Here is a 21,542-nt window from a genome sequence, read left to right on the forward strand (position 1 = left end):
TTAACCTTTTGGGATTGGAGTGTGGTTTGTGTGATTACACTTTATTGTTTCATCAAAAAAAAAAAAAAAAAACCTCATTGATGCAGATTCATCACCAAATAGGGCTTATTTCTTTAGAAATAGGCCTAGGGTTGGGTTATATACATGTTGGGCCTTTGTTCCCAAGGGTTTTCTATGTATTGGGCCACTTTAATGAGCCTAAACTAGGGGTATATAGGTTGCATACGGGATTAGCCCAATACTTAGTTTATTTTTATGTTTTTTAATTGAACCGATTCAAATTGGTTGCATCCAATTGGTTCAATTTAAGTGACCATGTGACTTGGTTAAGTGATCATGTGAGAACTTAAGTGGTCATGTGATGTAAGTGGGGCTAGATTAGGACTCTATAAATCCAGCCATGTTTTGAGTCTATTTCCTTTAGTATTCTAGTTTCCTAGTCAGTTTAAGTTACCTAATAGGTTAGGGATAGGGTTAGGCCATTCCTTTTTAGTGTCTAAGTCTATTTTTGAGTCTTCTATATAAGTTTGTAAGGGAGGCCAGCATTGAACACGAATTTAATTAATGAAAAAGTTTTTGTTTGCTGCCATAACTGCTACTCGGCTCTGTTGAGTGAACCTTGTGAGTAATATCAAGGCTACCTTGTGGATAATATCAAGGTGAAGGGATTGGTGGACTCTGATCGACTCCTTACATCTTTGTAGATCGGGAGGTCCTTCTTATTCAATCAAGCTTCTTCAAGCTCCTGCTTCTGCCTTTGAAGGAGATCAAACCAGTAAGTAATTTTAACTTCCTTCAGATATCCTTCCCCTCTTCATTCTCTAACCTAATCCACTCTATCCCCTCCATTCCTCCACTCCATTAAACCCAAAACCTGCAACTCAATTCTGTCCAAAAATTACAGAATTTGGTAACTCATCCAAACCCTAACTTCTTTATACCAAAATAACCCCCTAGACCTGCTTATTAATACCCTATAAACCCCTTTCCCAAAATCCACCCCTAAACCCTAGATCCTAAAAACACTCCATTTTTACAAGGCCTCTAACCCGAAACCCTAGATTTCCAACTTCCTCCAAATCAATCCAAACCTACACCAATAGACTCCTAAAAACCTGCACATCATTACCAAATAAAACCCTAGCTCGAAACCCTAACCCTAATTCTGCCCTAATTAGCCTAAGTTGTCCCAATCAGCCAGCCTTGTTTGGTGATCCTATTACTCTGATTCCTGGAGGGACTACTCCTGCCTAGGACTACATTAATTGGTATCAGAGCCATGGCCGACCATGGGAATCCAACCCCAGACACCAATCTGCCCCCCCCACCTGATCCCATGACAGTAATCATGCATATGCTGCAGAAACTTAATAACAAAGTGACACGATTGGAAGAAAGGCAAGTTGTGCCTCTTGTAAACAACCCTCTATATGTAGAGGAGGACAGATTCCAAGTGCATTCTGAAGTACATGGAACTCTGGGAAGGGATGAATATCGTAGAGATCATCCCAGACCTCACAGGGACCACAGAGATCATTCCAGACACGACAGGGGTTACAGGGACCGACGTAGGCCTGACAGAGATGACTATAGCGAAGATAGGGACAGAATTACAGAAGCACCTTGAAGACCTAACTTTGACGAATACATGAGATCCTACTTCACTGGAGATGAAGCTACTAATAGGAGGTACGATACGCAGAAGGTCAAACTCGAGCTAAAGGAGTATAATGGGCATGGGTGATCCTCAAGTGATCTATAACTGGCTTGCTGCCCTGGATGATTATTTTGACTGGTATGACTTGGCTGAAGATCGAAAGATGAGATTGGCACGTACCAAACTGATTGACCCTGCCCGAGAATGGTGGCGAAAAACAGAGAGAGACATGGAGCGCGTAGGTGATGCACCTACTAACTGGAAGGACATGAAGTATGACTTGAAGGAGAAATATTTGCCTAGACATTACAGAGCTCAGATGCAAGATCAACTCAATTCCCTTCGGCAAGGGACTATGCCTGTATCCGAGTATATGCAATAGTTTGATTCTCTTTCTTCTCGTACTGATACCAGAGAGAGTGCTACTCAGATGTTATCTCAATTTTGGCTGGAATTGAGATCTGATATTGTTAAGGCTATTGGGGTTGTTGATGTTCTGGACATCAAGGACTGTTTCGAGAAGGCATTGAAGGCTGAAGAATTATTGACTGGAAATAGAAGATTTGATTCCTCCACTGAGGGTACTATCAAAACTTTTACAGCATTCAAGTCTACTATCACTGGCCACGATCGAGCTGGAAATTCAACTGCTGGTTCTACTCGATCAGGCTACTCTGTTGGTAGTTCTTCCCGCCCTACAGCCCCTCCATGTGCTAATTATAAAGGTAAAGTTCCCATGGGCAGCAATGAACACCACAAGTGTTTCCACTGCAATGAGCTTGGGCACTATGCCAAAGATTGCCCACAAAAGCATAGACATGTTAATGTGGCTGTTAGGGCAGAGGAAACCCCTGAAGGGCACGATGAGCAAGGTATATATGCACTACCCCTGATAGTGATGAAGACTTGGAATGTTACCTTGAAGATATAGATGGTGGTGCTCGAGGTGTTCATACGATTGCTCCAGTTCTCATGGATGATGTGGTTGATTGTGACGAGGTAACTGGGAACATTTCACAGGGAGACAATGACAAGCAAGTTACTGTTCTTGAAGTGGCGGGGGCTGAATGAGAAGGTACTCAATGTTGAAGACTTTGTGGAGGTTGAACACATTGACTTTGTTATGCCCCCTTGGTTCTTCGAAGAGAAGGCCCCACGACTTGAAGACAATATTCCCACTGTTCTAACCTCAACAGAATTCTGCCAGGGAAGTGTTGAAGTTGCTGCCCACATGTTGCTTCCTCCTCCTCATCACAAGGTTCGTGGACGAGTTTCTTCACACAAGCATAGTACTTGGGCTCCCATTCATGAGGTCAACAAGCTCAGCCCAAGTTGCCAGAGTGTTGCATGGATTTCACCCATTCATCAGAGATGAATGTTTCTAAGTCGGGGAGAGTTGATGCAGATCCTAGCCTCCTCGAATTGAAGAAGCCACCCTAAACCTAGGGTTTTAGTAGGAGCCTTAGTTTAGTTTATTCCCATACTCAGTTTTTATTTTGTGTTTTTAATTGAACCAGTTTAAATTGGTTGCATCCAATTGGTTCAATTGGTCTAATTTAAGTGAAGTGATCCTATTGGCTAAGAGGTTCTTATATCCTATTAGCTAGTAGGGAATCTTCTTTATTTTAAGTAGTTTAAGTTGTTTTTTAAGTCATTAGGGGTAGATGGGTCTTTTACTTTAAGTTTTTATGTTGTTTTTAAATTGGTCCACCTCTCCACGATTTAAGTGGGAGATTTGAATTGTAATCATAGTAGTCATGGCGCCGCCATGGAATCCTGGCGCTGCAGAAAACTACATATCGAGCTTCGACATGGTTAATGTATAAATATCGACTGATATGGCCTCCATGGCGCCGCCATGGACGCCATACCACGATATATGGGCATATCGGTCGATATTTGTACATTTGAATGTATAAAAGTTAGGCTTAAAATTTATTTTTTTTAAACCATTTAATAACTGATGCTTTTTCGTTAATGTGTATTGGAGGTGTAACTTTTCGCAATACACAGTAACATAAAAATTAAAAACATTAAACATATACCCTAATTTGGGGGAAATAGAAATCGCAAAAGCCAAAAGAAAGTTCGAGAGTCGAGACAGAGGAGAGAGTTCGTGAGACAGAGAATCGTGACTCCGGCAAGCGGCAACTTTGGCTTTAGTTCCTGGCTTCCTGCAACTCTCGGCAGAGAGAGTTCTTCACTCCTTCGAAGTTCAAACCCCTCCGGCAACCTCTCAGACTCCAGGCAAGTAATTTTTTATTTATTTTTTAATTTGGTTCTTCTTCCTCCTCCCAGTCCTCCGGCAACTCGATCTTTCAGTTCAGTTCTTCAGTTCTTCTCCTCCCAGACAGTCCTCTTCTTCTTCTTAACTTCTTCTCCTGCCAGCCTCCGGTAATGATTACAGCCAGTACTAGTAGGATCGTTTTTTTTTTTTTTTCTTCTTGCCTTGCACACAGCCACACGTACACAGTTACACACAGAGATAGAGAGAGAGTCGAGAGACAGAACGGGGGATTTATTCCAGTTAGTAGTCCTCTCAGTTTTTTTTTTTTTTTTTTTTCCTTTTCCTTCTTCGCAACTGCTTGTACAGTCACAGAGACAGGGAGATAGTCGAGAGACAGAGCGGGGGGATTTATTCCAATTACAGCCATAGTCCTCTCAGTTTTTTTTTTTTTCCTTATTTCTTTTTCGCAACTGCTTGTACAGTCACAGAGACAGGGAGATAGTCAAGAGACAGAGGGGGGGAGGGATTTATTCCAGTTACAGCCATAGTCCTCTCGGTTTTATTTTTTCTTCTTCTTGCCTTGCACACAGCTACACATGCACAATTACACACACAGAGACAGGGAGAGAGTCGAGAGAAAATGACATTATAAATTGAGAATAGTAGAATAGTAGTACACTTTCATGTTGATTTTTGATGTTATAGGGTATATATTATAGCATACTAAATGACATTATAAATAGAAAAAATAAAAAATAAAACATGGTCGACTTGATCGCCATGGCAGGCGACATGTCGATATATCGATTTGACACCCCTCCACCGACTTGGATCTCCGTGAAGCCGTGACAACTATGATTGTAATAGATGTAGGAATAAGGCCTTTGGCCTCTTATGTAATAAGAATCGTGGGAAGAGGGTCCCCCACCTATTATGTTTTAAAAAAATCGATCTACTGCTGTTAGCCTTAGCTGCTGCTGCTTCTCTCTTCAGAGACATGTCTTGTGAGTCATATCAAGACCCCTTGTGAGTCATATCAAGGGTTAGGGCTGGTGGACTCCGGCAACTCCTTGCATCTTGTAGATCGGGAGGTCCTTCTTCTTCTTAATCAAGTTTCTCCAAGCTGCCATTGAAGAACCTGCAATTCAGTAAGTTATTTTATTGTTTTAGTATTTCCCCTCCTACTTCTAACCTTCCAACCTAACCCTAATCGATTCCCCCTTAAACCTTAATTATCTTAAACCCTAGTTATCCTGTCCAGCCCCTTTCCCCATCAGATCTGTTCCAATTTTACACCACAGTTCCTGCAGGCCATCTCCTTCATTCGATCCCCCATTCTGCCCCCATTCCTACAGCTAAACCCTAATCCCCCTCTTCCCCATTAACACCTAAAGCCTCTAAAACCTGCCCAGACCTAATCTACCATCCAAACCACACCAAACTTCAACCAAAACACCCTCTCCATACCAGTGACACTCGGCCAGAACCCCTTGACCTAATTCCCCCTAAAAACCCTAAATCCCATCATCCCCTTCATTCCCAAAACCCGAAACCCTAACCCTAAATTTCAGAATTTTAATTTCTTGTTTAAACTTAATTAAAACCTATATCATTAGCTTCCTAAAAACCTGCACATCATTACTAAATAAAACCCTAGTTCAAACTCCTAGTCCTAACCCTAATTTTACCCTAAACAGCCCACATCTATAAACAGTTCCAGAATTCTGACTTTACCCGGTTCCTATTAGGCCTTGCCTATATAGGACTACATCACTCAGGGTCCCCTCTCCAAGCAAGCCAGGGATGCCTCCACCTACTTTTCCAAATTTATCTCTTTGAAAAAGAAAAGAAAATATAATTGCACAGTTACCAACCCTCTTCCCCCCCCCCCCCCGGCCCAACCAAAAAAAAAAATCAATAAACACAAACAAAATCTTTACCTACGCCCACAGTTTTCAAGACAGGAGAGCCAAGGTGTTCGCCAGGGGCCTAAGGCCTCACACGGCCATATTGATCAAAGTGTGCATAAAACAAGCCTAAACTAAACATTTAAGGTTATGTTAGTACTTAATGTTTGCGGATATGTGACCAAGTTATGTTAATATTAAGTACACTTAGTAGTGATATAAAGTATAAACTAAACAGGAGACCTGAAGCAATTAAAATTTATTAAAACATGCAATAAATGATCCAGCAATCTACTACCATCTACTACCATACACCAAGGAGAGCCAAGGTGGTGGCCAGGGGCCTAAGGCCTCGCACGGCCATATTGATCAAGGTGTGCATAAAACAAACCCAAATTAGACATCTAAGGTTATGTTAGTACTTACTGTTTGTGGATATGTGACCAAGTTATGTTAATATTAAGTATACTTAGTCGATATAAAGTACAAACTAAACAGGAGACCTGAAGCAATTAAAGTTTATTAAAACATGCAATAAATGACCCAGCAATCTACTATCATGATTTTAGGACTGGGTTAAATTCATTTTTCTGATTTTAACCACCTTAAGGACGTGATAAGCTGCAATAAGGTTGCACCATAAATAAATGCAACAAATTAATATTAAAAAAAAAAAAAGTAAAACCGAAAATGACACCGGCCTAAATCAACAACCAGCCAAGCGACCCGACATCTATGCAAGCCCTTGGCAACCAATGCAAGGGCTAAGTTGTAAAAATCTAGGCTAGTAAAGGCCTTGCATATTCTGAAGGGCCTTGGGGCTACGAAGGCCTGACAACTATGCTCCCATACATAGCCAGATACATAGTTCAAAATCTCGCGAAATCTCGATCGAGATTTCGAGAATTTCGACCCCCTCGAAACGAAATGACCCCTCGAATCAAAAAAATACAAAATTTCGATCGCAATTCTCGAGATTTCGAGATATTTCGAGATTTTTTCAAAATCTCGCGAGATTTCGAAAATTTCGAGAAAATGCTTTATATAAAATACCATGTTTCGATAGTCTCGGTCGAAATTTCGACCGAGACTGAGAAACAGAGAGCATTTTTCCTCTTTTGCTTGGTTTTTGAAGGTTTTTGCTCATTTCTTCTTCAATCTTCCACTTCCCACTTGAATCCTTGCCGCATCTACGCCGGAATCACTTGGAGAATAAACTTCTTAGCACATCTATGAAGCCTTTCCACTATTCCAGGTAAAACCATATTCTCAAAATTGATTTTTTTTAGGGAAATGCTTGATCAACATGTTTGTTTGTGATGAAATAAATATATGTTAGACACCGGAAGCCGATCTACGACTTCACGGTGTCGAAATTTTTTTTTGGTATATATATTATTTATTTATTTTTCTACTTCAAAAATTGGATTTATTTACAACAAAAATAAAAAAATAATAGGGGTTATGTATATTGTATGGTGATGAATTAAATATATGTTAGACACCATTGGCCGATCTATGGCCTCATGGTGTCAAAAATATTTTTCTGCCAATAATTAATTATTTTAATTTTCGAAAATTATAAAAAATATTTCAAAATTTCAAATAAATACCAAAAAATAAGAAAAAATATGAGGTTTTTGTTTTAAAATTACTGAAAAATATAAAAGTAAATTGTGCATACTTCTTATTTGCTGCCCATTTACATATCTTTTCGATTTTGTTGTGCTAGGCCAATATTTATTTGAAAAATATTTTTAAAAATTGTTTTTAAATATGAGAAAAATATGAGGGTTAGGGGAAAAATACTAAATAGTTATATACTTATATACTTGTATTAGTGCTCTTAAATCTTAATTCTTAAACATTTAAACTAAAAGAATTGATGTGCTTCAGTGATTAATGAATTGTCTTTTATTCATGCAACAGTAAACTAGTCTCGATTATGACGAACCGTGGTAAACGACAGAGCCGTAGAGGCAAGAGGGGCAAGAGGCAGCCGGCCTAGACCCAGGGGGAGGGGAGCACACCCAGGCGCACTAGGGGTGACATTGCATGGTTGCATGGCACTCCAATTGATGGGGATAAAAGAAAATCCCAATGCAACTATTGTCACATGCAGTTTTTGGGAGGTGATGCCACTAGACTCAAACAACATCTAGTTGGGAATTCTCCTGAAGTGGTCGCATGTCATATGGTCCCTGTGGAGGTATCTAGGGCTGTCATTGATTACATGAAGGGAGGGAGTAAGAGGAAGGCTCGGAGGGACAAGGCAAAAGTAGATCTTGAGGAAGCAGTGAGGTGTATAGCAGGAGGCCAATCAAGCCATCGTGATGATGATGATGATGATGATGATGATGATGATGATAGTGATGATGTCTATGTTCCTGATGATATAGAGACTGAGCAAGAGGCTAGGGATTGGAGACGAGCACAGATTATGAGAAGAGCCAGTTATCATGAGGATCAGGAGAGAGTCGAGAGACAGAGAGTAGGTGGTAGTGGAGGAGCTAGTACCTCTAGAGCTGGTGCTAGTGGTAGTGGATGAGCAGGTACAAGTGCAGGAGGTGGGTTGCCTAATACCTTTAGGAGATCACAGAGTACGATGGCAGCTCCCCCTCCGCCTCCACCACCACAAGATGACCCAGCACTTCACCAAGCACCTGGTGTTTATAAAAAGAAAGGCAACAAACAACCAAAAATCAAGGGAGCATGGAAAAATCTGAAGGGGATGGTGAAGGAATCTATAGCTAAGTGGATGTTATACCATACGTCCATACCATCCCAGCAAACACAGCACAAGGCCCCTTTTATCAGACTATGATAGATTCCATTGTTGAGGCTGGCCCAGGGTATAAGGGGCCCACCCCATATGAGATTATGAATGTGTATTTGCCCCAACAGAAGAGAGAGCTTGAAGACTACATCAATGAAATGAGGGGGCTGTGGGAGAACTATGGGGTGACCATAATGTGTGATGGTTGGACTGGTCCTACAAGAAAGTCCATCATCAACTTTATGGTGTATTGTGATGGGAGGACAGTCTTTCTGAAGTCTGTTGATGCATCCAAGGAGAAAAAGGATGCAAAGTATATCTACAAATTGCTGAAGGAAGTGGTAGAAGATGTAGGAGTGGGGAACGTTGTCCAAATTGTAACGGACAACGGAAGCAACTACAAGAGTGCCGGTGAGAGGTTGATGCAAAACAATAAGTATCGGTTGTTTCGGACTCCATGTGCTGCCCATTGTATAGACCTCATGTTGAAGGACATGGGAAAGATCAAATTGGTACAACATGTTGTGGAAAAGACAAGGCAAATGACCAACTTTGTCTACAACCATGGGTTTGCACTAAACCTCTTGAGGGAGAAGTGTGGGGGTGACTTAGTGAGGCCAGGCATAACTAGATTCGCCACCAACTACATTGCACTCAAGAGTATAGAGACTAAGAAGTTTGGACTGAGATCAATGTTTGCTTCTGAAGACTGGTTCAACTGGAATGGGTCCAATACCCATGGTGGTAGGGAAGCACAAGCTACAATTTCATCAGATGACTTTTGGTCTAAGTTGCATAAAGTGGTACAACTTCTGGGGACCCAGTGGTCAAGGTTTTGCATATAGTTGATTCTGGCATTCTGCTATCAAGGGACCAACCATGCCACATCTATATGTTGCCATAGACTTGATGAATGAAGGTGTTTACAATGCAAATCCAAGAGGTAGCAAACACTTTCTCAAAATTATCAAGGAGCTGAAAATCAACTTATGCATCCACTCGCATAAGGTCGTGAGTGTACACTCTTTGTTTTTTATGCAATTACATCTTTTAAAGTTAATTTGAAGGATATATTACTAACTAGTCAATATGTAATGTCAATTTCGCATATTATTTGAACCCCAAGTACCAATACAATCATAGGCTTGGGTTGAATAATAGTCTTATTGACGCAGTCAAAGAAGTAGTTGCCAAGTTGGAGCCGAATAGTAAATTACAGGCGATATGCAACAATGAGGTGAGTCTTATAAGTTATAATTCATTTGGAATTACTCAATTCAATACTAAATAGTAATGAGTCATTACTAATTTTAAATATTTTCCAAATGATTATAGTTGAAGACTTTTAGGGATGCATTGGGAAGTTTTGGAACCGAAGGCGCATGTGCAGCGCGGACATGCGGTGATGCCGGTACTCATTAGTCATTACTTCATTAGTCATTACTCAATTCAATATCTTATTCTTTTGAAATGAAGGTGACATGTTTCTTTTGTTGTAATGCAGCTGAATGGTGGGTGTTGTATGGGGGTTCGGCAAACAATTTAAGAAAAATAGCAATCAAGGTTCTCTTCCAGACATGTTCAGCATCTGGCTGTGAACGGAATTGGAGTACATTTTCTCTCCTCCACTCCAAGAGGAGAAATAGATTGGGTTCTGAACGTCTCTCTGACTTAGTGTATGTGCATTATAATTTGAGGTTGAAGATGCAACACATACGCATGGGACAATAGGGTATCAGGGAAAATATCGATCTCGCTGACATTTTCCAGGTGGAGTCAGATGATAAAGATCCTATTGTTGATTGGGTGAGGGATAGAGGTGAGCCAGTGTTAGATCAGCCTGGAGGTAGACCTAACCCCATGATAGCTGAACACATAGAAGCTGATGTGGATGACTTCATGGCTGCAGAGGGTGAGGTACATGCACAGGACGCGTCACCCATACCGTTCCAGTCTACTGATGGTGTTGATGAGGAGGATGAAGATTGGTCTATGTCATCTGGTGGAGATGGTGGTGGTGGTCCTGGTGGAGATGGTGGTGGTGGTCCTGGTGGAGATGGTAATGATGGAGGTGATGATGAAGGTATTGATGGACGTGATGATGATGGTGATGGTGGTCAAGCATATGAGGGAACTCGAGTCCCGTTTGTGGTACAAGAGCAGCAAGAGGCAATCCGTGCCCCCACCGGCCCCACACCAACCATACGGCCCACATCGTCCACCTCGACCTACTCGAGAAAGTAGCGTGGCCAGTCCCGTCCTGGTGGTCGTGGTAGTGGTACTAGTAGGCAGGCTGAGCTTATGGACATTGATGCCCTATCTGGCTCTGTTGGTGGACTGAATATTGGCAATAGAGATAGTAGATCAAGTGGGCATTTCCGTGCCCCATCTTTTCATGTAGACAATAGTCCATCTCCAGCACAATCAAAGCATGGTTCACCTCATTCACATCCATGTGGCGAAGGGCATTCTGGGCAGTACCCTTGGGGGCAGCAGCCTATATCTTCTCCATCCATTCCCAGTTTTGAGTATGACTCCCACTCACAAGGATATAGTGGATCGTCTTTTGTGGATGACTTCTTTTCCTACACTGGCTACCCAACCCACCAGCCGCAGCCGTACAACCCGTACATGCTCCCAGAGCCGTCATATGACTCATATCATAGTGGATCAGTGGGTAGTACTTCTTCACAGTTTGGTGACCTATATCCTAGGATATACCACCTTCAGCATGTTGATGATGCAGTTTACATGGCCACTGTGGATGACTACACTCGCTTCTTCTCCCAGACTATGACGTGGCATGCATTTGTCCTACAGTCGGAGAGCAATACACGTCGGCTCCAGCGGACCATGAGTGGGGTTGATCCTGGACGGCGGAGTAGTTATTATTAGCAAATTTGTAAACATTTGAGATGAATGATGACTAGTTGACTACTTGACTTGTAGCCTTGTAGGGGACAATTGGGGATATTGGCATATTGTGATTTGGAATGTTTGATATCATCTTCTTAAATCTTAACTCTTAAGTTGTTATTTGTTAACTTGTTATTGACTTGATGTCTTGTGTACTTAATATTATGATTTATGACTTAACTTATGAGTCATTATGTTTCCAACTTAGTTCCAAGTCAATTTACTTGTTTAATGTACAATGTGTATATGTAAATGTGTAATTAACTAAGCTATGCATTAGGGTTCGACCATACATTGCCAATCAATGGTGCACATCCAAAACACCATTTTGGGTGACTATTTTTACAATTTGAACATTTAAATGTGTTTATATAGCCTAAAATAGGATTTCCATGAAGTTTCAGGCCTTAACTTAGCCTAAAACCCACCGAAATGACCTATCGAAACATACCAGAAAAAAATACAATATTTCAACCGAAATATCCGAAATTTTGAATATTTCGGATATTTTGGTCAGCTCAAAATACCGAAACGAAACGAGTTCTCGAACTATGGCCAGATAAGCAACACCTCACCTGTTGTAGGGTACTTGACAGATACATGAAGTCCCACCTTTCCCCAACACCTGGATGAACAGGATTTGTAGATAGGCCTCTTGAACCAGCCAACATGTATATCTATTTAGAAACCCTTACACTAGTGCATATTTACATGTCATGCAATCAATCATATAAATATGATAAAAGCAATAAGGTTTTTACAATAAAATGACTTCTTCAATATATGCATGCCTGGTGTGTGTCATGGTTAAAGTGGTGTGCCTGTAAGCCTGGAAAGGCCAGAGCCACACACAATATAACCCTGGTGCGATATGATGGTACAATTATTTCTACATCGAATTTCTCTAGTAAAGGTAATGTGAACATATATTAGTTCAACACATGGAGAAGGAAAGTAACAACGCACCTTTTGTAATGTAAAATGGATCAATACCAAAAACATAGTTAGAATGCACATTATTAGCGCACAAGGCATCTACAGTGATTCCATGATCACCCCACCCATAATTTTCCTTGTCAGTCAAATGAGAGTCGACCGAACCAGTATTGACCATCTGTACCAACAAAGCCAAAATCAAATAGTCATCTCAAGTGTAGACAAAGAAAATGCTCTAATTTGGTACAAATGGAAACAAATTTGATGCAATAGACGATCAAACTGTGAACAGATACTCAACTAAAAAACAAAGGTATAGCCAGTGCATGAGGCTCCCGCCAGTCTGGGGTAGGTCATAATAAATTCAGCCTTAACGCTGCTTTCACAGAGAGGCTGTTTCCAGACTCGAACCCGCGACCACTTGGCCAGAATGGAGCAACCTTACCATTATGCCGAGGCCCGCCCTCCACAGATACTCTACTCAACTAAGCCTTATTCCAAGTTCCAACTGGATCCGTGATTCACTAGACAATTCAACTCAAGTCTAATTTGCTGTCAACCCAAAAACCATCAATTATGCACAAGAAATTAACCGAGACTACGGTTTTGAGTTGGCCTTGTGATTACTATCGAGTAGAGAGGAGGCTAGCATATACAACTCTATTAAGAAGAGTATGAAGAATTCTGCATAATGAGCATTTACAATGGTCATACCATGAGAACCCATGTTATGAATTATGATGTGAAGGTTTCTTTTACCACATGATAGACCTAAAGAGGTTGAGTTTTCCCAGGTTTTATTTAACAAGTCCTTACGATTGAGCAACTGACAATGAAGAGGTATAGGTTGGCCAGCATAAGTAAACTATGTGATAAGGAATAAGAGAGCACCAATCACCTACTTGTAGGCTGTGTCGTGGTGAACGCCCGATAGAATATGGAAATATTACGTGATCTTTGGGTTTGGGATGGAATGGGTGAAACTGACAGACCTAAAGAGGAAGACCACATCTTTGACAACTTTGCAACTCAACCTTCTAGAAGAACCTATTGATTTTGATTCATTTGGCCATAACAATAAGAGTACAGAATGAATTAACCATATATTGTTTGAAGAAACCCAGCGAGGCATCAAGACACTAACTGATATGGCATACTACATTCAGGATTAGGCTAGAAACTAAAGGAGTTACATAGTTTGGCAAAACCTTGGTTCTACAGACTGGAACCCACACATTTGACTGACGATTATACCTTTCTTCCTCAGTTCCCCTCTCGTTTTTCCTATCATTAATACTATAAGTCAGTACCAAACCCTGACACTAGTTCTCCTGAAACCCTGTCCAATTACAACAATATTTTTTCAACAAAGTCGTCAAAATGAGTCTGCGCTGAAGAAAATATGAACATTCATCCTGCTCCCTACCACAGCAGTATGGAGTTATTTGACGTCTCTAAACAAATGAAGTTTCTGGCTCACAGCAAAGACCCTGAGATTCATGTGGAATGCTAGAAATATCTCCGACATAAAACGGTTAATAAATTGGACTACTGGGATCATCTGGTACAGTTAAAGGTGCTGAAACAGGTCCACTAAGGTCCAAGCTGCCACAGGTTGGTCCACACTAAATACATTAACAGTCTCAGTTCTCGTGACTCGTGAGCTGACAACAATTTATTGAAAATCCATTAAAGCTTATATACATCATAGCACCAACTGTGTCTAGGTAAGCTGCGAATGGAAAGCTTTCAACATATTTGAGAGAGGATGACAAAATGATGCAATCCAGGGTTCGAAAACACATTTTGGATGGGCCCACCCCAAAAAAATATAGTCCAATTATAAAGAGGTAATACCAACCTGGCAATTAAATCAAAACCAAACCGGATAGGAATCAGCCAAAATCATAATCATTTAGCATACGATCCGGTTTTACCGGTTTCTATTCGGTTTTCGTTATTTGATTCACAACCAGTTTCCATGCGGTTTGTGTAGTGTTGGTTTTGGGAAACAGTAATGAATACAACCTCAATTTTCAAGCCTTTATATTCCTGTGTTTCCCTATTCCCTCCTGGTCTCCCTCACACATCATATTTCTCATGCCTATGTGATAAAAAAAACTTCCCATACCCGTCCTTTTCCTTTTCTATTATTTGTTTTTCCATTTTTTTTCTTCACCACTCTCACATGATAAACAAACTATTTCTTCTATTAGAAAGTAGGGTTTTGTTAATCCACTTTAACAACATCCATTATTTTCAATTTGTTCATGTTTCAAGTATGATTCAATAATTATGTTTATTAAATTAATGATTATGTTATTAATTAATCCAATTGACGCATGGGCTAGTATTCGAGTAAGAGGTACCGGTTTCTATTTGGTTTTTTCGGTTTCTTATTCGGTTTAAAACCACGGATTTGTGGTGCAAATCAAAACCGAACCAGGAAGAGAACCTATAAAATCAAAACCAGATTATTTTTCTGCGGCATGGTTCGGTTCGATCATAAAAGGTCAGTTCCGGTTCCATTTTGACACCCTTAGTTAATGGTCTGTTTTCTACTACTAAATTGTGTAGAATAGGGCCTATTAGTACGTTGTAGCCTACCAACCTAGTGTCCGAAGACAAACTCCTATTTGGAGTTTGATATTTCAAAATCGGATAGTGTCATTGTGTTTAAATGGCCCAAAATAGGTTGTATATCAAGTTTCATGACCTAACTAGGTCAAAAACCCGAGAAACCTGGTGTCGAGTTCAAAAACAATGCACAAACTCACAGAGATCTCAGCCAAACTCAGTTTTCTGCCCGGCCGAAACCCCGAAACCGAGACCTTGAACCATGGGCTTAGTACATATCAATTGGAAAATGACGAGGGATAGTAATCACAATCAGTTCAGGGTAGTTCAGAAAACCTGAAGCACCACCACCTCCACCACCACGACCACCGTGCTCACGACTCTGTCGTGGATACCTGAAATAACCCACCTGTTGATGACTATCCAAAAGCAGACAAATGATGCAGAAGATTGAGAAACAGCAGCGTAGGGTAAAGAATAGAATGTCTGCTCTAACAGACTCGTGGGCTGTCTGTGAAAATCTAGAGAGCTCTGAAGCAACTGTGAATATTCATTGAAATCTCTCATTAAGTCTGAAGTCTGTAATTGAAGCTGAAGCGCTTGAGACTGCATAAATTGCTTATGTGTTTGAGAAGATGGAAAAAGGATAGCTAGAGAATCCGAAATGGTCAACTAGATAGCTGGAGAAATGGCCGTTGGAGGCATCAATCTAACATTTTCTGGAAAGTTGAAATTTGCTCAGTTTCCTCTGAATCCACAAGCAGCTGCTTCTGCTGTATCAAATGTCCCTAACCAAACTCTTGCAGCCTTGTATGGATCCCTTATTTCTGCTCCCCATTTGCCCCATGGCCTTTGTCTCACTCCTCTATATCTTCTCCTCTTCTCTCCCTCCCTTTCTCCATAAGAAGCTCTCTTATCTTCTCTGGTAGAAGTAATGGTTGGAGTTGCCACTGCAGTAGTTGTCATCACAGAGCTCTGACCACCTTCTTTTACTGTAGAGAAGAAAATATTAAAAAGAGAAAGAGGAGAGAGACAGTCTTAGAATACCCTCTAAAGCTTGGTGGTGCGGTGTTGGACATAGTAATATCCAGAAGGGAATATCAACAAGTAAAAAAGGATAATTGTACACTGTTCAATCTGGTACAAGTAAAGGGATGGCTTTCTGGAAGCTTAACAGTCTTCAAGCGGTGGAGACGAAGAATATGACTTATGCAACGAATCCATCTCTGCTTTCTTGAACCCAACTGGCCACGTCTCTTCCATCTCAAACCCTTCTCACCACCAAACCCACCTTTCATCATCGTCTCCTTCAGCTCTGTTTGAACCTAGTCTATCGAATTATTCGATGCAAAATTTTGATACAGTGTGGGCCAGAGGCCGAAATGGAGTGGCACGTAATCAAAAGGGGCTGCTGCTCTCCGGGGCCTTCGTTTCCAAGTGGTTTGAATCGTCCACCAGTTGAGAGAATGGGGTTGCAGTTGGGATTGAAGTCATTTAGAAGAAAGGGGAATTTGGTCATATAGACATTTTATCTAACTTTTATTTGACGTTTTGGGTCCCAGGGGGTACCAGGGTTACGTCTGTAATTTGGAGAAACACTCGGGGTTTCTGTAATTTAGGCATTCGTCAAGGGGGTCCGTGTAATTTACCCCAAAAAAAAAGTGATGATACAGCTGAACCAGACGATGTCAGGGAGCCAGAAGAATGGCCACATACACAGCCATTGTCTACACTGGATGACCCTCTACTCTTGGACTGTCACCTTAACTTCCATGTTTAAGATTCACAGCTCAAAGAAAATCCTCCACTGATGGGGCTCAATGAAACCTATCCGAGTGCTATTCATGGATGGAAGTGACAAACAAGCAGATCCCTCCCCCCCCCCCCCCCACACCCCCAAAAAAATAGGGGTAATTAACATACGGATGAAAAATGAGAGAATTACCTTTAGTTCTTCCAGAAGTTTGGACAAACATATCTCTCTCAGTCCTCCTGCATATTCCCTAGATATACTGCTACCTGCAAACGTATGAGTACATGTCATGAATCATTTAAATCGGTAAAGAGAGAGAAGAAAAGGCAAGTTCCACAACAAATGCATCAATTTCAATGATGTAGAAGACTCAAACTGAAAAATAAAATAACTTATTATGTCCTCAAAATTTCAATTACTGGAGAGTTCTATGGCACAGCAAAAGCCATTAATGACTAAAGACCACTTGATTCAAACTTCGAACTAAGGGCCATAACCAAGTGCAAGTCCTACTTTTGCAGGATCCTAGGGGAGGGTGTATTGGAGACGGTCTTATCCTATGCCATTTTTTGCACAAAGTGGCTGTCTCAGACTCAAACCAACGAGTCTTCATGCTGGCAGCTTGAGATTTTTACCATCACACCAAGCAACGATCCCTCAAGCTAAGGAACCAAAAAAAAAAAAAACTTAGATTTCCGCCCATTTAAAATAATAATATAGTTCAGAAAGTCACCTCTGGAAATTATAGTTGAAAATTCTATTTCAAAAAAATAAATATGTACTGGAAACTTTACCAATCATACAGAGATCTGGCACCCAGTTAGTTAAAATTTGATCTAAATACCTATCATGGAATTGTATGGAAAGAAAATTTTACACGAGATGACAAACCCAGATGCTACAAATTGAATCTAAATCTAGGTACTGACACATGTTTGATAAACAAAACACATAATTGTATTTTATATATTCTTTCCATTAAGTAGCTACTGTTGTACTAAGAAGGGGCTTCCACCACATGTATATAGATGTATGGTATAATACACTTCATCAGCTACAGTTTCAAACATGCAAAATGTTACATTACAAAGAAAGAAAATCCTTCAAAATCCACAGAGAGCATATGTTGGAAGCAGAATAACTGAAGATAATGCAAAAAAGCTAAAGCTACAATTTAGCCTCAGAGAGGAAACAGGAGCTAATAATATTCAGCTACAGAAAGGCAATAAAACCAGAAAACAAAACCTATTTTTTCCCATAAACTGATAAACCATAGCAGCTACAGCATACCATAAAATAACATCAGAACATAAGAATAAGAAAGCAATCATGTACATAATCAAATCAAAAAGCCCATCACCTAGACTATACACTCAATAAAGACTAGCAGTGCATATATTTCAAGTTAATTAGCATAAGATATAAACTCATAATAGCTAATAAGATAACATTATACTAATCAGAAGAATGGAATGCAGGTGGTGGTCCACATTAAGGAGATTAAAGCCAGATAAGGATATACCTAAGCTCAGACCATCAAGCAAAACAAGAAAGGCACCATGCATGAATGCATAATCAGATCCTAGACTTCCCTCTGTCACATTTATAAAATCAACCCAAGATAAGATATCTCTCACGGTAAGCATCCTCCCTGTCTGTAACTGGTTGAACCACTGTTGGCCACAACATGTTAAAGTAAGGTGAATATCAGTGATCGAATAAGATTAAACAGAGTCTGAGAGGCATAGAATTTTCTTGAGATAAAATAACATGAGGCCATATAATTGCAGTAAAACAAGAAAACCCCATAATTTGACTAAAACTTCATAACGTTCTCAGGAAAATAAACATTAATATCATAAAAAATCAGACTAGTAAATGGAATTCCCTTGGTTAAACAAAGAATACAAGTAGAATAGATGTTTACATTTGACAGTTAGCAATCCCCAAAACTAGAATGTTCTAAAACTCGTCACAGCTGTGTTGGCTAGGTCACTTCCTCCAATCCACCATCAGAGACCTTTTGCAAGCAGGATCAGCACAGCTACTTGCTTATATTCCCGAAAGAAGACATGCAGTTGAACATGTCAATAATTTCAAACATATGACTGGAATTATCCAACCCATGACCAAGCAGGATTGAACTTGGCGATGGAAATTTTTTTACCTGACCCGCTTAACATGACAAAACTTGGATAATTAATAATCAGCTAGCAAAAGGTTTCACCAACTTTGCCTGTTATTAGGTGTGGCTGGGTTGGATCAAGATATGGCCACCAGACCAGTCGGGCTCTTGCACCCTCGCTCTATTCACCAAGTTATACACATTCAACTAGGATTTAATTGTTTAAAGGCCCATGCTTGGCCTTAGTAAAGTGCTTCCAAAGCCCTCCACACTATAACCAACGCACCCAACATAACATGGAAGAGTTTAATCCAAATACGCTCAAATATATGCGTCAAGTTCAGATAGGACCCATATAACTAATTTATTATTAGTCTGATTTGGGTTGGGCTGCTGCACCATGACAACTCAACTTATCTGCCTCAACCCACCCAGTGCCACTCTTTAACAAAATCCATCAAAATTGCTTCCTTTTTCTGCTTCAACTGTCAAGGCATTTGCATTTCCACTCCTTTCTCTCTTTTCTCTGTTGCTTTGTATGTATTTCAGAATTTATGCCTGTTCCTTAACTGACTGTTGTCCTATTATTTAGACCCATTAATAAATTGTTTTTCTCACTAGAAAGAATCTACACATTGCAAATGGCAGCCACTATTTAGGATTCTCCCATTATTTAAGGTGGTAAACCTCAATTTATGATTTGTTATTTATGGAGGTACCATTTTGTCCTCTAAGCATAGAGTTCTGCTTAAATCTAGACCATCAGTTCCTCCTAACAGGCAAAGGTTATATGGAGGATGATACTCTTTGTAGAAATTTAGAGAACAGGAATAAAAAGAAACTGAAGAATTTTCTTATAACAAGAGAAGATCCATTACCACAGTTTGTATAGACTCAAGTGCAACTTAAGTAGAACACACATGCATGCATTTGCACTTTAATATGGTTGATCGATGGGAATTTGCAACCAATTCAATAGATACTGTATGGGACAGCACATAAACTTGCCTAACTTATTAGCATATGCATCACACGTTAATCTTGGGACTGCTTATCCCAGTACAGACTCTGTGATTTAGTAATGCAACAGAATACGAAATATGAAACTAATATACACACATGCATATTAGACACTCAAGCAATGCCAATAATGTATTATACTCATACAACAATGTTATAACACACACATACTTTTTCTCTTAAAATAAGTTAGTAAAAGATACATTTTATAAACACAATCATTGATGCTATAAATCTCACTAGCAAAGGAGTAAATTATTCCCAATTCTATGACGAAAATCTATGTAATAAGGACTCAAGGGTTTTCAAATTTTGCATCATAAGACACCCTAATTCTTGTTCATGTCAATCTTTTCTATGTAGGCCTACACATATTACAGATGTTGTCATGTTAGACATCTGCCATATGCATGTCACACTGAGCCCTATGCCTGCATTCTTCTTGTTTAGCTTTAAACATTAAATATATAAATATATATCAGTATTGGGGATTGAAAAGCGAACATACTTCCCAGAAGTTAAGCATTGGATCCGTGATGTATAAGAGTTCAGATTTGACAAATCTGCAGCAATGGAAGTAAGAAAAAACAATTAGAGAACAGTCCATCTAGAAGTTTATGTTACAAACATATTTTTTGTTATTTTCAATTATTAAAATACCTCTGCACAGCAATACTTCTAAGCTCATTTATGTCGCTAACGGAAGGAACCCATATCTCAGTGAACCGATTTCGGAGAGCTGGAGATAACTCCTTCTTCCCATAATCACCACCAGGATTCATCGTAGCAAGAAGGAAGAAACTTGGATGTGCAGTTATCTCCTCCAAAACAGAGCCACCTTTCTCAGCCAAAGACTGAAAGTAACACCAAAGAAAGAAATGAGGGTAGAAAAAATAATCCCAAAACACAAAGTAAACAAGGAACTAAAATGAAGCACGCATAGTAAACAACGAACTAAAATGAAGCATTCATTAAGGTAAATTCATATCTCATAACACTAAGAGATGACCTCAACATTAAATAAATCAATAAATAAAGTACAGAAGAGACATCTGCAGGATATTCTACGAAAAACAAAGGAAAAAAAAAAGAAACATGTAATCATTCCATCTACCATGTGTGGAAGTAAAACATTTTCCAAGGAAACTAAATTACCAAATGTTGAATTGTATGGGCCAGAATACCGTGGGGGGTATTTTGGAATTTTACTGTTTTATGTCATGTACAGCCATGTCGGCTATGATAGGGACAATTCTGTCCATGTAATTTTCATTCCTCATTAAAAATATATGACTTGGGGTCTGCCTTAGACTATCCAAGCATTCAGCTGTAATTCTGATCCTGTTAACATGGCATCAGAGCAGGTTTTCAATTAGAGCTCTCCTCTCCTCCATTCTCGATCTCCTATTTCTCTTCTCTTTCTCGATCTCACTTTTCTCTCCTTTTTTTTTTTCCCTCTCTTGTTCCTTATTTTTTCATAGGGCAGCACTGATTAGGTGATCCATAAGATCCAGTTACTGCCCTCCATCACCTCATTCCATGCTATAAAAATTCTGAATGATAAGGGCGTGCTCTTTGCCTGCAAAATTTGAAGACTTCATATTTTTTGGATTGATTCAATTGCCATTACAAGGACTCTCTCCACCTC

The 21,542-nt window shown here is 39.9% G+C and overlaps 1 protein-coding gene across 1 annotated transcript in view; it reads right to left on the reverse strand.

Annotated features, from left to right (window-relative positions):
* LOC122656978 (midasin) overlaps nucleotides 1-21,542 on the reverse strand; it is a 184,398-nt gene that overhangs the window by 99,626 nt on the left and 63,230 nt on the right. Inside the window, exons 22-26 of the mRNA XM_043851700.1 lie at nucleotides 20,555-20,748; nucleotides 20,403-20,457; nucleotides 18,272-18,422; nucleotides 16,942-17,015; nucleotides 12,450-12,597 (exon numbers count right to left, since the gene is read on the reverse strand). Of these exons, the coding sequence (XP_043707635.1) occupies nucleotides 12,450-12,597; nucleotides 16,942-17,015; nucleotides 18,272-18,422; nucleotides 20,403-20,457; nucleotides 20,555-20,748 (622 nt within the window). The remainder of the gene's footprint in view (nucleotides 1-12,449; nucleotides 12,598-16,941; nucleotides 17,016-18,271; nucleotides 18,423-20,402; nucleotides 20,458-20,554; nucleotides 20,749-21,542) is intronic.

Source organism: Telopea speciosissima, chromosome 3 (assembly GCF_018873765.1).
Source record: "Telopea speciosissima isolate NSW1024214 ecotype Mountain lineage chromosome 3, Tspe_v1, whole genome shotgun sequence".
Lineage (NCBI taxonomy): Eukaryota > Viridiplantae > Streptophyta > Magnoliopsida > Proteales > Proteaceae > Telopea > Telopea speciosissima.